Raw genomic sequence first — 16275 nt, forward strand, 5'->3', positions numbered from 1 at the left:
AACCGACATATTTAGGGGTGCCACAATCAAACTATTAAGAATTCGATGAATATGAAAAACACGGGTAAACGAATTCTAATATTTAAATGAGAATTTGAAAAAGTGGATGAAAGAGGATGGTTGATTTGTAAATAGGAAGTTTCGGGTGGCCAGTATGAAATTGGCACAACAACTAAAAGACCCCTACGTAATAAGAAAATTACAATCTGGGAACAGCGGGAAATGATCCAATAAAAACATTTCAGGCATATTTGCAGTACGTGAAATGAAATATATAACTTGTTTAAGAGAAAATTCTGATTGAAAAAGCTAAAAGTCAGAATTATACAACAATACCAATGCAGGGTAGATCTGTAAAACATCATCTCTTAAATTTGGGAGTAATTGCAGTTAGACCTCCCATGAAAGGCCTCAGCTTCACTGGAATAATAACAGAGCCATCTTCCTGCTAATAAGCATATAATCATGCGAGGAACCGCACAAGCAGTGGCATTCAGCGTGTGCACAAATTGAGTTGGCGAAGAAGCTCCTTCCTTTCCCTTGCCCTTCTTTGTGGCAGCCATTGATGAACCAGACGGAGCTCGGCGATATCGAATGCCCAATCTCCTGCTTTGATAGTCTGTGCAATTTGATGCACTAGATATCTGTTCCAGATTTGAGATGTGTTGCAATTTATTTAGTTAAAGAGATAAGAATCAAAATAACAGGAGCATGTTTAGTATGGGTGATTGAGTCGAGTTCGAGTGGAGCCCCAAGTCGGAATTGATGATATTTATTTTTCGAACTTGAGTTAATTGAAAATGATTGAGTTTCTGTTGAATTTTGAGTTGAATGGTCAATAGATTAATTATCTAAATTCCTAATTGACCTTATTGCATAAACACCGCCAATTTTTTGTAAATTTACGTATCTAATATCTAAACTTTGATTTTTATATTTATACTCGCTGAATTTTTTTCATTATCATATAAAAAAAACACAATTTCAACTTTTAAAAGTGAAATACACTTTCAAGCATAGCATATATGTTAGAATTGAAGTTTAGGTGTAAGATATGTAAATACATAAGAATTGACTGGCATGCATGTAAATCTTCCAATATATTTTAGAGGCTCTCCTAAGATCAAAATAATCATTCAAATTTTGAACTTCTGTTTACTGTTTTTATATAATCTTTAAACACAATGTCAAATTATTGATTGCGATCTAAGTCATGAAAATAACTTGTTTAATTTTACCTATATTTATAATAATTTAATGATTCTGATAGGAATGAGACAAATTTTCACCAGCAAAATAAATATTTTTTTCCGTAGACACATAACATAACCCCAAACACAAATAAAATAGACCTACAATCTGAGAGATAGTCAAATCTCTCCCAAAACCTAAAATCTTAAGAGAAAAATGACAATTGCACATATCCCTAACCCTAATCATATTAAGTCTAATTTATACCAAACATTAATAAGTAACAAATCACTAAAAGACTTTTGCATTTAAAATAGGTCTTCAAATTATTTGACAGACTCGATGTGGGTTCAGTGGGACCACTCGACTCAATAGAGCACTAGGCGGCCGACATAGTTTAACATTACTCTCATCCCAATAATAAACTCTCGAGGTGGAAGAGAGGAAAATATTGTTGGATCAAGTAACACGACCCTCACACAACGTCATAATCCAACAATTCTTTCCATTTAATCAACATTTTTTTCCCATCCGTCAATTCCTGTCACACCCCTTTTAACTCTAGTGGCTCCAAGAAAACTATCATATCCTTTGTCATAGTAGGAGGGAGCAATTATCACCAATAGCACGTCTCAACTCAAATAAATATCATTTCAATTTCAAAATTGTAAAGCCCAGGGTTCCTATTATTCAGAGCTCTCTACTCTTCATCAATTGGCTTTTGATAAGAACTGTTCTAGATTTGAGTCATTCCCTTTTCAAATTTTGAATAATAGACTTAATATCTTAGTTTTAATGTGTAGAAATAATAGACATTATCTTAATCAAGAATTTTTTTACAAAATATTATTTCCTAAGATGTGATTAATTAAAGATGTTTGCCTCTTTAGGGATACTAGACCCCCAAATTAAAATAAATGATATCATTTTAGGATAGGGTGAAAATTGATTTGTCGTAGCCTCACAGAGTAGTGGAACAATCATTTGATAGCATTTTCATCCCTAGGATTAATACATCATTTTTTGATGTCGTATTTGATCGCAAGTGATTGAAAAACTTTTAAAACTTCTTTGTGATCACCCAATGCAAACAATACCACTCAATTCTTATGTATTTACATATCTAACATCTAAACTTTAAATTTTAAAAATATGCCACCATACCTTATCTATGCATGAAAAAGTATATTCTACTTTTAAAAAATTTAAATAGTGTTATTTTTTATGTGAAATGAAAGATATGGGTGGTATAAATGTCAAAAGTAAAGTTTAGGTGTTAGATATGTTATCACTAATTTTTAAGGATATTATAAGAATAGAAACCTTGTGTTTAATGCTAACAATATCAAATCTAAATGGGAAGAGCTTTCATGTGGATAACATTCATGTATTATATGTATAATGCACGCATATCAAGTCAATTTTCAATTAAATCAAAATTAGTACCACAAGAGAAAAGAATTGGATTTTAATTTCAAGTTGTTTAAATTTCAAATACAAAAGAGGGTTTAAGTTCTGTGCCTGATTATCAGCTACTCGAGAGTAATGCAACAAGCATCCACTATTTCCAAAAGAGAGAAGTGTCAAAATGATAATTTGATTCTTTGAAAGGAGACATATTAGTCCTAAGGTTAATAAAATGTAAATTTAATCCCTAAATTCTTTTAACGGAAGGTTAAAATAATCATTCATATGAACAATTTCAGTCCACATTTAAAAACTTGGGGGTGTTTTTATAGACTCTTAAGACTAAAATAATAGCATGTAAATAGTTAGGTGACTATTTTGGCATTTTACTCATTTTCAAAATAAAACCTGTCGGCATGTCAGTGACATCATCCTGGTATACCTCTCCGTATCTTTCCAAGCCTGGCATCCATGCTTCCACGTCAAACTTGCGATAGGCTGGTGCACCCAAGTCACTTGTTGCCATATCCAATGTCCTTTAAAAAAGCAGAGTTAGCATCAGATGATGTAGCGGTTTTCATTAAGTAGATTTTTAGGGTTTTTTCGTACTTAAAATGAAAACCTAGGGATGCAAAGAGATCTTCTTCAATCTTGACCAGTTCTTCAAGAAATAAGTTACTCTCCTCTGGTCGGCAAAATACAAACATTTCTACCTTGCTGAACTGATGTACTCGGTAGAGTCCCCTAACAAAAGTACGATGAATCTCAGTATCGAATAAATGCACATGTCCACCACAACGATAAAATTAGCAAATACAAGTTCAATACCTGGTTGCAATGCCTGCAGCTCCAGCTTCAGTTCTGAAACAATGAGAATAGGCAACATATTTCAGGGGCAATGAAGAATCTGGGAGAATAGAGTCCATATGAATGCCCCCAACAGGAATTTCTGCAGTTCCAATTAGACATTGGTCACTTCGTTCGATAGAATAAACCTGCTACGATAACCAGTAAGCACCACGTTTGACAATAAATACAGCATATATATAAGAGTTGCTTGAAAATATCTAATTCGCATTTTAGGGACTTGAGGGGATAATAACATAATTTTTTAGTAAACACGGCCGCAAATTGACAATAGGATCACTGAAAAAAGAAAAAAAAACTCCAATTAAAATAATTTGGATAACAAAAACAGCATAAAATGTAAGATTTTTGAACATCTTTGTAGTTGTGAAAGTAGATGAAAAATAGGGCAAAACTTTGGTTGGAAGCTAAAAGTTTATTGGGATAATTAAATGTCGTTTCGATAAAGTAGGCATTTGAGTAAGTGATGTTAACAATAGAGTACAAGCTTGCTGTACAAGGAAGCCCCAAAAAAAATTTCATTAGCTTGAAAAGCAAAAAATTTAAAACATGATTTTGAATATAAATTCAAATGCATTATCATTTCATTTGTCGATAAGTGCAAGCTCAAAATCTGTTCCCTATTTATGCAACTTCTTATCCATTAGCCTTCTCGTTTTTTATTTCTTATCGTACATTATATCAAATTTTGGTCTATAAGATAAGCAACATTTAAAATTGGTTACCTGGCAAGCAAAAAAAAATCTATTTTCTTAATTCTATTTTTCTGCCAGATTCAAGCATGATGCTGGCATAATATTGACACTGAAAAGTAGGCAAAGTTAAAAAGTATATTGGCGATGTAGAAAAGCATTGTGATGCCTAAGTATAAAATATGGGATATAAAAAAAAGTATCTTCTCACAAACAAGAATAAAAATATATTTTTTTTAAATGAACTTAAAATCTCTTCTTTTTATCGTATGATGCTTCACCATTTTTCTCCCATATTCGAAAAACTATAAAGAAGGAAAAAAAAATATGAATCATTCATTATATCCTAAAGTGAAATTTTTCTTGGTGCACCCCAGATATAAATTTTAGTAAAGCATGCATTGTGCATACTGTAATACCTTATTCTTTGCCACTGATCAGTATAGATTAGAATACTTAATTCACTAATGAAATGTCAAGCTCCCAATTATACATGAAATGACACCGAAATACTTCAGAAAATTACAAAGGAGGCAATGCAACCAAATTGTGTGGGTTTAGAGGTCAAATATCTCGTCTTTCTTCATTAAAGAGAGTTCACGATGAAAAATGTTGATGTAAATGATAGGATGAAACAAAATGACGGAGAAAATATGCATCAGTGTGCTGTAACTGATGAAATGTCAAGCTCCCATTTATATATGAAATGACAACGAAATACTTCAGAAAATTTTAAAGGAGGCAATGCAACCAAATAGTGTAGGCTTAGAGAGCAAATATCTCGTCTTTCTTCGTTAAAGAGAGTTCACGATGAAAATTGTTGATGTAAAAAATAGGATGAAATAATATGACTCAGAAAATATTCATGATTCATTTGAATTTACATCAGCTAGAGATGCTCTTGCCAAAAAATTAAGATTGTTTTGCAGCACCACTAAACCAAAACTTTCGTCTCCGCACCCACCTCAAAGAAATATATGAATTAAGGGGTCTTTCGGGATCACTGATGATTTTTATTTTCTATTTTTTGTTTTGTTTATGTTTTAGTTTGAAATTAAATATATTTGGTATGTTATAAATGTTTAGTTATTTTTAAAGCACTCAAAATAACTTAAAAGATGTTTTAATTATTTTTATAAACAAGCTAATTTGTTTCTGAAAGAAAAAATAGAAATATGCAAACAATGCACTAAATAAATATGTTTTTAAAATAAAATGAAAAATGAAAAAAAAAAAAAAAAATGTGATCCCAAACAAGCCCTACGCCTTATAACTAACAGCAAAATGAAGGCTTTGTCATGTTAACATTAAAGGTCATGGACATCATGTCAGAAATTCAGGAAAAGCTGAAATATGAAAATCATTGACCATAAAAGTATTCTTCAATAAAAAGGACCAACTCACCTAAAAATGCATTACGACTGATTAATATGCCATGAAGAAGCTTACTTCTAAGTATAATTTTCATAAAACATACATTATGTAGCCATTGAACCACACGATGTAAAATGTCCAAAATATTCATCAAAAAACATTTATTGAATTTGATTGATGATGAACACAGAATTTCAGAGCAGGCACAATTTTGCACATAAAGAGAAGCACGGAAGTTGGGCTTAAAAAGAAAACATTGCGAACCTGTGTATTGTTCCCACGAGGTTGGAACCCGCACTTCTCAACAACCGAAGATCTTACAATCTCCGGAGTTATTAGAGGTGTAAAACCCCTTTTAGAAACTTCAGATATGGCCCAGTTGATAAGAGCCATTTCTAATAAAACAGCCTCATTTTTTAGGTAGTAAAACTTTGCTCCACTTACCTACAAAATTAAATTTAAAAGTTAGAAAAGAAACCTGTCAATGAGGTGTAGTGAAAAAATACACTCAACCCAGATATTCTTTCATAAATCAAAGAGGGTGAGAAAACAAGTTCTGACTCGATTGGACAGGTTTGGCAGACTAAAAGCTTCACTTGACTAGAGGTTGCCATTGCCAAAGAATTTGGTAGAGATCTGCTGCTAAAGATACCAGTCAAATAAAAAGTAACCTAAACTAAGAACTTCATCAACCCTTTTTTACTACATCAAGATGGAAGATCATGACCCCTAGTAATTGGATTTTCAAATATTCATGTTTGAAGATTTCTTATTTTTCCTTCAAATATGATATAATTATGAAATTCATATTGCATGATTGGCATGGCATGACTTTGAATGGAAGATGAGAAAAAAAAAATGTTTGCAAGAACATTTTTTTTAGTAATACAAATACATGATTTAAATATACAATATTAAGCCAACTAAACTGTTGTGGAATAGCAAGTCTGAATTGCAACACTCTCAAAGAATGATAATTGTCAATATAAGGATGATGGAATCCTTAAGTGATGGGATTGACAGATCCTTAGGCCAGTGTATGTTGCACGAAATGATAATTTTCACCATGTTTATCTAACAGTTACCATAGCAACCAGTGATATATTGCAATTGGCGAAAGTTGAGCCTACCGATTCTCACTTCATAAATATGGCCCAAACACTAGACTAGAGGTTATCATTGCCATGGAGTTGGGCAAAGACACTGCAATTGAAAACCCCGCCAGATAAAGGGTTAATGACCTAGAATGAGCACTAAAATAGCCTTTGTGACTAAGGTGGGAGACCACATTTGATGTTTTCTAAGCTATTGATCCTTGAAGTATGGCATGACAATAATTGGCATAATTATGATGATATATTGTGTGATGGATGTGACTATGAATAACATGATGCATAAAAATATAAATACTTGTATGAATAATCATGATAATTGCTAAATGCAAAAATATGATTTAAAATACTGAAAACTGCCGACAAATCCAAACAACAACGATATCATAAAATGATAACTTTTGACACTATGAGGATGCCTTCTAATGTGGGAATTGATATATCCCAAGGAACGATATCACAACAATGTTGCACTAAGTCAATATAAATGAATGTACTTGAACAATTATGACACACAAACGATAATAATATAAAAATGATGCATGAACTCCAAGTTGAAATGTTATTAATCTAAAATAGTTTATTCCAATCATGCAGAGTTTCATTAAATCTTCATGTTGATATTTCAATTGCCTTCCACTGAGTTTAGCTCACAATTATTACATATTCAAGTGATCTGTCAGTAAGAGATTGGTGTTGGTCAGGTGAGGCCGGCCAATCATGCTAAGTCAACCTTTATGGAAGGTCAGTTGAGTAGCTCAAACAATCATAGGTTGTTTTCATGGTGTGCCATCATTTACGTATTGGTCCTACCTGTGGGACCTAAGCCTAGACTTTCATTTATGATCTCCTTAGCCTTGGGCCTATTCAGAGTTATGTTAACGAGCTTTAATTTTCGTCATTCTATAGTGTGTTTCTCCTAGTTTATGGCTGTTGCCACCTTTAAGAAATGCTGGAGGCCATTCACTTACCAAAGAAAGGGTTGTCAGCAAAACCGAATGGTCAGAAACAGCCAGATCTTTTTTTTTTTTTTGGAAGGGCTCCAACAAAAACATCCAGTAAAGTGTGCTACACAACACATTTGGGAATCAAATAATCCCCCACTGGCGAGAACACATAGAAGACGAAGCTTTAGGTAACCGATCGAATCAAACCAAGTGATTCATCAAGGAGCGCTATAGATATGTATAGGAGCAAAGTTATTAGATCCTTAGATATTGGTCTAGCTAGTGAATTGCGGTTAGTACTAGCAGTGCACAGATAAATAATACCTTAGGTCAAATATGAATGTTTGTTGTCTAATAAATGACAGTATGACACACAATAGACAAGGAGACAACACTAATGAAAACAGCTTGTCACTAGAAAGTGGCATCAAACCCCCTAAAGCCAATTGAATTTTACAATCTCAAACAATCAGAGGCAACCACAACGAACCAACACTCAAAATGGGAAGAGCTTCTACAATGGTGACTGCTCCATCAGTCAGTGTCACATCAAGACTTTTGGCACAAGCAATCGCTACTCTTCGAGTGTCGATCATGGCTTGTCAAATGCAACTCGAAGTTAGAGCTACCTGTAAACTTATTAGATCCTTAGATATTGGTCTAGCTAGTGAATTGTGGTTAGTACTAGCAGTGCACAGATAAATAATACCTTAGGTCAAATATGAATGTTTGTTGTCTAATAAATGACAGTATGACACACAATAGACAAGGAGACAACACTAATGAAAACAGCTTGTCACTAGAAAGTGGCATCAAACCCCCTAAAGCCAATTGAATTTTACAATCTCAAACAATCAGAGGCAACTACAACGAACCAACACTCAAAATGGGAAGAGCTTCTACAATGGTGACTGCTCCATCAGTCAGTGTCACATCAAGACTTTTGGCACAAGCAATCGCTACTCTTCGAGCTTCTACAATGGCTTGTCAAATGCAACTCGAGGTTAGAGCTACCTGTAAAGATGATGCGTCATCATTTCTAAAGAAAATCAACCAAATGAAGGGAAAAAACTTGCTATCACAACTCTGAATGATCTTCAGTGACATGAACCCAAACAAAAGAAAGATAAAAATGGCAGCATTTACACTAACCAAATATGTCGACAATTAGTGGACGACACAAAAATGTACAAGCTTTTAAAACCAAGCAACAATGTCATCATATGGGAGAAATTTATTAAAGCTTTACAAGACAAGTATAGCCCTACTGCTATCAAGCAGTTAAAATGCCTCGTCCACTGTGATATAATGATGGTTAATTATGACTGCACAATGCATATATGAATGTTGATGCTTGATAATAGAAATGTATTTGAATAAATTGTAGAGACTAGCATGTCCGAGTCAACACTTTTATGGAATTGCAGCTATCAATACTACGAAGATGAACGTCTTCTAGCAAGTTCAACAATCCCAAAGCTTTCAGAATATGAATGTTGCGTCAAATGATAATGTTAAGGGGCATTTACATATGTTGAAATTCAGAATGATGCAGAATAAAGCGAGTTATTTCATTGATGTAAAAAGAGGGTATAAATAACATTTACATGAATCCTAGAATAGGAAAGACGGTAAATAGTAAATAATATGAAATGAAAGATATAAATCCTAATATCTTCATAAATATAAAAGCTTAGAATAGGAAAAGATCTAACTCATAATCCAACAACAACAACAAACCTTTATCCCACTAAGTGGGGTCAGCTACATGAATCCTTTTTCTCCATTGTATTTTATTGCGTGTCATATTTCCATGTGTCCTGTTGAAAAGGATCTAACTCCTAATCTAATGAAATAAATATAAAATAGGAAAAAAATAACTCCTAATTCAAAAAAATAATTTATTCCTCATAATTTCTCAAAGGAGTAAATTATTTCTTAGTATAGCTCCTAACACTCCCCCTCAAATTAAGATATGGTTGAAAATCATGTTCAACTTAGATTTAAAAACACCAAACAATGGGTGAGGAAGATATTGAGAGGTAGAACTTGAAGTCTTCGTCCCATAAGACGTTTGTCTTTAACTGCAGTTCCTGCAGTATCTGTAGGTCGAAGGGTCCTACAGATAATACTACAGGGATGTAGACATCTAACAGGAAAAAACTAACTTCAACTTGAATGTGGTTGCCTTTTGACTGCAATTCCTACAGTATTTATAGGTAGACGGAAGACTCCTACAAGTAATGTTGCAGGGGAATTTGTGCAGGAAAGTAAACAACCAACAAGAGGAAAAGCTACAGGGTATAGCCTGCAGGAAAAAAACTCAGGAGGTGGGATTCGTTGCAGGAAAATCCTCCAAAGGAGAACGTGTTGCAGGAAGAATTCAGATGGAGGGTCTACTGCAGTGAAAGCTCCAGAGGAGGACCTGATATATGAAAGAGTTCCAAAGGAGGACCCGATACAAAAAAAGGCACTGGAGGAGGGTCTGCTGTAGGAAAAACTCTGGAGAAGGGCCTGATGCAAAAAAACCTCCGGAGGAGGGCCTAATACAAGAAAAGTTTTGGAGGAGAGTTTGTTGCAGGAAAAGCTCCACAAAAAAGCCTGTTGCAGGAAAAAAACTCTGGAGGAGGCCTGCTGCAATAAAATATCTTGAACAAGATGAGAATGACTTGAATGGGCTTCCACCACAAAAGCAGCAATAGAAACACCTGCAATAAATAAACCACTGCATTGACTATATAAAAAGTTGGTATGAGGCCATGCCTAGTCATACATCTACCTAGCGCCCTCACTATCGCAAATGGAAGCCAGAGCGGCGCCGGCAAGCAACTTAGGGAATCAGGGAAGTCGGACTGTTAGAAACCAAAAATCCGGACTATTTCAGGAAACATGTGACAAAGAATAGTGGGAATGACTTGCAGTAAAGGCAGCAGGACAACTGCACCTCCAGGGAAAGCTGCACCTCCAGCAGCAAGGACCTGTAGAAAATCAGGTAAGTCAGACTGTTGGAAATTAGGAAGTCGAACTGCTAAAAATCTGCAGGAAATCAGAAAAGCTAAACTACTGTAAACCAGGAAGTCAGACTGCTGCAGGGAACAGGCGTAACAAAAAATAGTGGGAAAGATGACAGAAAAACAGGGTCCTTTCTTATTTCTGTGGTTGAAATGTGGAGGGAAGACAGCTGAGAAAAATAGCTACCCCTTTATGGGATTTCTCTAACAGGAGAGTCTACTGCAGAAAAGATTCCGAAGGAGGGTCTGTTGCACGAAAGAGCTTGATATGCCATCACTTCTTCTGATGAAGTCCAACCTTCATTCCTAGAAATTGTATTACTCGATGAAGCCACATGAGTCAAAGCATTTACAACATCCTCAGCATCAACAAATCCATCAATTCAATCATCAAAAGCACATCTTGGAGATAAAGAACCATCATCATCAATCATGGGGTGGTATGGATTCTTCGGCTCTGTGATTTTCTGCCTCACAGGTTTATTTGATTCGATCTCATACAAGTTTACCTTGTTCCATCTAACGCGATTACTCATCTTCGAAAGCAATAACCCACTTCAATAGATAATAGACCGCACACCTCAGAAAAGCCACTCCTTCGAGTGCGATGCAGAGGTCGAAGGAAAAGCTTGCTCCTTCGAACTCTAGGTTAAACCGTTGAAGGCGATGCTCGAGCGCCTCCAACTCCCGAATACCAGTGTTTGTGTTGCTTCAGTTCGAACTCTAGATCGAAATCGAACCGTCGAATGCGAGGATTGGGCGCCTCAAACTCTTGAACAGTAGTGTCTACTCCTGCTTCACCTCGAACCCTATGTCGAAGACAAACTTTAGAAGAAGATGCCATGGCGCCTCAAACTGTTGAAAATGATGGCACCTCGAACCCTCGAACACGTCTTCTGCTTCTGTGCTCCATCGCTCCTTCGAATTCAATCATACCTTTTTTTATTTCTCTCGCTATTGTTGAAACGGACTGCTTCGCTTCAACCCCTAAGAGCGCGTTTCACAAATGCATATCAATCGAGCTATAATAGAGCGGTGATTTGAACTTCAAACAATCAAGATAAAGGTCGCTCGAACTTGGAAGAAGCTTTGGAAAGCTTTGAAAACCTTAGTTCAGAGACAAAAGGTGGATAAACAGAATCGCTCTTGAACCATCTATACGCAGTTCGTGGCAGAAGTTATGGGATATTAGCGAGTAAAGAGGCGATGTTTAGAAGTAATTGTAGGGATATCTTCCAACGACGAGGGTCTGGAAGGAGAGGAGTCCCTCCCTTCCCGCAAGGACGGTGGCAGGAAGGGAGTCTGGCTGGCTCTGGAAGGAGGACCGATGGCTAGGTTACAAAGTTTGGCTCTAATAAAATGTTGAAATTCAAAATAATGCAGAATAAAACGAGTTATTTCATTAATGTAAAAAGAGGATATAAATAACCTTTACATGAATCCTAGAATATAAAAGACAAAAAAAAAGAAATAATATGAAAGGAAATATATAACTCCTGATATCTCCATAAAATAGGAATACTTAAAATAAGAAAGGTCTAACTCTTAATCCAATGAAATAAATATAAGATAGGAAAAGAAATAACTCATAATGCAAAAAAGTAATTTATTCCTCAAAATTTCTGACAAAATTAATTCTTAGTATAACTCCTAACAACATACATACCACCCAATTCCAATGCACTTACATATCTAAGTTTCTAACTTTTTTTTTTTACATTAATATCACCTAAACTATTCATCACATAAAAATACCACGATTTTAACTTTTAAAAGTGAAATACACATTTTTATGCATAGATGACGTGGCACGTACGTAAAAATTGAAGTTGAGGTGTTATATATGTAAATACATTAGAATTGAATGGTATGCATGTAAATCTTCCTAATGTTAATAAATGTACTTGAATAGTTAATACATAAAAAATGATGATACAAAACTAAAGCATAAACTCGAATTTACATGTTTTTTATCAAATCTTTGTCCCTAGATCATGTTAAGATTTCCTTGAATATTATTATTAATATTTTGTGCATTTTCATGAAGGTAAATTGGTTAAATGTCAAGTTGTAGTTCACATAGGCCAGTTACTCAAGTCATGTCAATGATCGATCATCTTTTATCCATCCGAACTTAGCCAAGAACTTTCATGTATAAAATCTTTGATCATAGGTCATATTCCGATTTAAGTTAACGATCTTTAATTTTTGTCATTATTTATTGTTTCTTTAATCTGATTGTTTGCCTTATTAAAAAATATGCTAACCAAATACCAGCTTTTGGGCTATAAGCCTATATCAAATACCAAAGACCAACCAAGGAATTTATCATGGATAGGCAGTACTAAATAGAGTTCAATATGTAACATGTTAGCAAGCTGAGAGAACCTTAACTCCCCACCACAACCATGGAGCAGTCAAGCTATGGCTGGATGGGCTTTAAACAATCGACCAACTTAAACCAACCCATACTCAAGGCGAACAAGACCGCATCACCCAAAAATAGCAAGTTACTTTTTTATTACTTATAATCTAGATTAGTTAAATGAATTTGTGTTGTTCAAGTTAAAAGGTCTACTATACATTTAAAAAAAAGTGTAAATGGAAGTATGGATATTATCAAAGAATATATGTAAATGAACATGAAAAAAATTCGCATTTCAAACAAATTAAATACAAGCCAGAGTTCTTATTGCAAACACTACCAGAATACCTCAGCTGCAGAATCAAAATCAAATAAATCAAGCTCCTTTCCTAGTTGTATGTGATCCTTAGCAGTAAATTTAAACTCTGGAGGGCTTCCAAACTAGAACAAAAGATGACAGAGAAATAAAATCATGAGCAATTTTGTTCAGTAAACCCAGACATTAGACAAAATAATTTAACAAAGAAATACCATAAGTCTCGCGACAGAGTCCTCCTCACCCCCAATAGGAACATCAGGATGAGTAATGTTTGGTATTAATTGTGCTTCCAGTTGTAGCTTATCAGTAAGCACAACTAGATCATCTTCTAATGCAGCAAGGGCTTCTTTTAGATTCTTTCCTGAAAGAGGCATAGCAAAGGCCACATTCGGATAAAATGGTTAATAAAAATTATAAGCTTTAAAAAATGTATACCTTCCTCTACAAGAGCCTGACGTTCAGAAGGATCCAATATTCCCTTCATTTTGTTAGCAACTATGTTTCTTTCTCCTCGCATTTGTTCAACCTCCTGCCATCTGTGACTAGGATTAAATAAGGAAGCTTTTTCCTTGCTATCAAATAGCAACAAAACTATTGCATAAATCCATCATAATTAGTCTTATGCATTCATTTTTAAATTTCTATTCTAAAAAATAAATAACGGAACAAATAATTGTTGGCTAGAGATTTGTATGCCCAATTTTGGTTTGATTCATATCAACATGAGTGCCTGATTTGGGTTCAAAAACGACTAATTGAGAACAAAATTTAAACTTTTGCACCGCAAAACCTACCAGGTTTCAAATCAACTAAAATCTTCAATTAACTAGAGTTACATATCATAAAAAGACGTCTAAGAGTTAGCTTTAACTTGACCCCCGGTAGTCGGTACGAAGCCGTTGAACATGTCTAAGGTGCTCATTAATGCAAACAGTAACCTAGGTTATTTGCCCAAGGAACTTGTCACTTTAACCAACATATTCATCTGCTGACTAGAGGTATCCGTTAAGAGACTAGATGGGGTGCTAGCCCTCAATCTGAAACTTGTCAGCACATCCAAAGACCAAAGCATAGTTCTAACATAACTTGTACTCTACACAGTCAACTGCAAAGTTTTCAGCCTACGCATTTTCTATGTAATTGTACCATGTTGAGTAATATAGCACCGACTTTGATCTCCATATATAGATAAGAGATAAGTCATCAAGCACAGACACATCAAATCCTACAAGGATTCTATATGAAATCTTTTTCTTTCTAAATGTTTGACTCAAAGACCTTTTTAGCTTAAAGAGGCTAGGCAAGGTTCTTTATACACCAATTCTCTAATGGGTTATTTATTTTGGTGTATTAGGTGTATAAAGTGAAAAGAATACAAGGGTTTAAAATTTGTTAACTCTTTGCTTGAAGTAAAGCAAATGCATAGTATTGCACGAAGGATTTGTAACAGATTGAAGTTAAAACTCTTGCGAAGGGAACTTCAAATCTTCAATCATCTAAAACTTCATATGAACAATCAACATCTGTTGCCATGGATTTACTAAAGGTGACGCTTATTGACAATGGTTTGCAATTCATCTACTAAAAAGTGAAAAAAATTTATCAAAATGGATTTGATCAATGATCAAATATGGACTTAAAACTCACTAGAATTATTTAAGAAATCTCTTTCCATGCAAATTGTTTCTCTATAACAGCACAATTCACCCTTTTTCATCTAAATGGGTGACAACTGACAAGTTCTCTGTACACCAATTCCTTAATAGATACATTTGACATCTAGCCTCGCCCTCTTCTTGCACACTCTAATTCAGTATTGATACCCTTTAAATATTATGATGCAACTCATAGCATATAATCAATTTCTCCAACAAAGGGGGCGTTTGGTAGCATGGTTTTAATAGATTTTAGGCCAAAAACCAAAAAAAATAAAAATTAAATCCAACGCTCCTTTAAAGCAAAATTCCTAACATAAAACCGGGTTGAAACTAAACAGCGCCTAAAGCATCCATGCTCAAAATGAATGGAATGAGCAGTTATTAAAAGTCAGTTTATCAACAACGAATTCATTCAAGAAATTAACAGAGACGAAGAACAGTTTAACCTTCTGAAGGCTGCAGAAATCCTCATAGAGCTCAAGGAGAAGCTCCAAGTTGGCTGTCGAATTTCTGTTCCTAATATTGGTGGCGACCAAATCCTTATTATCCCGGATCCATTTCAAGTCAATGGCAGCTTTCCATTGGGGCTTGGGAGTCACTGCACCAGGCATCTCAAAAAATTCACCAATTTGATCAGAGGTAGAAACAACAGAAGCAAACAGCACGCACCTATCTCTCCGTAAGATGAAGCGTTGGCACCCGGCTCAGAAATAGCAGGGGATGAGATGGCCCGGAGGAGAGAGGGCGGAGAAACCTTAAGCCGGAAGACTGGAAGTGTTGGGGTTAATTGCAGCCTGCAAACAGCAGGTGCCAGCGATAACAAGCAGGCGCAGGAGATCATCCCTAAATAGCAACAGAAATAACGAGATTGATATTGAAAAGGTTTAGGAATTGGAAATTCTAATGGCTTCCTCAGGGCGGGTTGGCGGATAGGGTTTGGGAGGAAGGAGCGGTGTGGACGGGAAGGGTGGCGTTTAATGCAGTGTGAAGAAAGTAGATAATTTGTCCGTAAAATTTGAACATGCCTCCTAATAATAAAAAAATTCATGAATATATCATTCATATTTACTTTAATAATAATATATATATGAATTTTTATTTTAAAATAAAAAAATATTCAAATTTTATAGTGAATTGTTTATTTAAAGTTCACCTTTAGCTACATAAACTCGAACTATATTGCAACCCTATTAAACAAAAATTTTGAGCTTTATTTAGTCTACTTGCATGTTTAATTTGATTTAAATTTAATTCGAACAATATTCAAACTAGGCTATGCATAGCCCAATTACAATATTTATCAAGGGTTCGCTTGGAACCGCATTTTTCACA

At 34.8% G+C, this 16275-nt stretch overlaps 1 protein-coding gene across 1 annotated transcript; it reads right to left on the reverse strand.

Moving 5' to 3' along the window:
- Positions 1-125: 125 nt before the first annotated feature.
- LOC110024441 (serine--tRNA ligase, chloroplastic/mitochondrial) lies at positions 126-15956 on the reverse strand. Its single transcript, XM_020724409.1, is given in 11 exon segments — positions 126-449; positions 451-644; positions 3041-3134; positions 3208-3342; positions 3427-3593; positions 5796-5975; positions 13315-13407; positions 13498-13646; positions 13721-13814; positions 15390-15541; positions 15613-15956. Coding segments are annotated over 11 exon segments (1518 nt in total). The 5' UTR covers positions 15785-15956; the 3' UTR covers positions 126-361.
- Between the last annotated feature and the right edge of the window lie 319 nt (positions 15957-16275).

The sequence above is a fragment of the Phalaenopsis equestris genome, unplaced genomic scaffold (assembly GCF_001263595.1).
Source record: "Phalaenopsis equestris unplaced genomic scaffold, ASM126359v1 Scaffold000256, whole genome shotgun sequence".
NCBI classification, from domain to species: domain Eukaryota; kingdom Viridiplantae; phylum Streptophyta; class Magnoliopsida; order Asparagales; family Orchidaceae; genus Phalaenopsis; species Phalaenopsis equestris.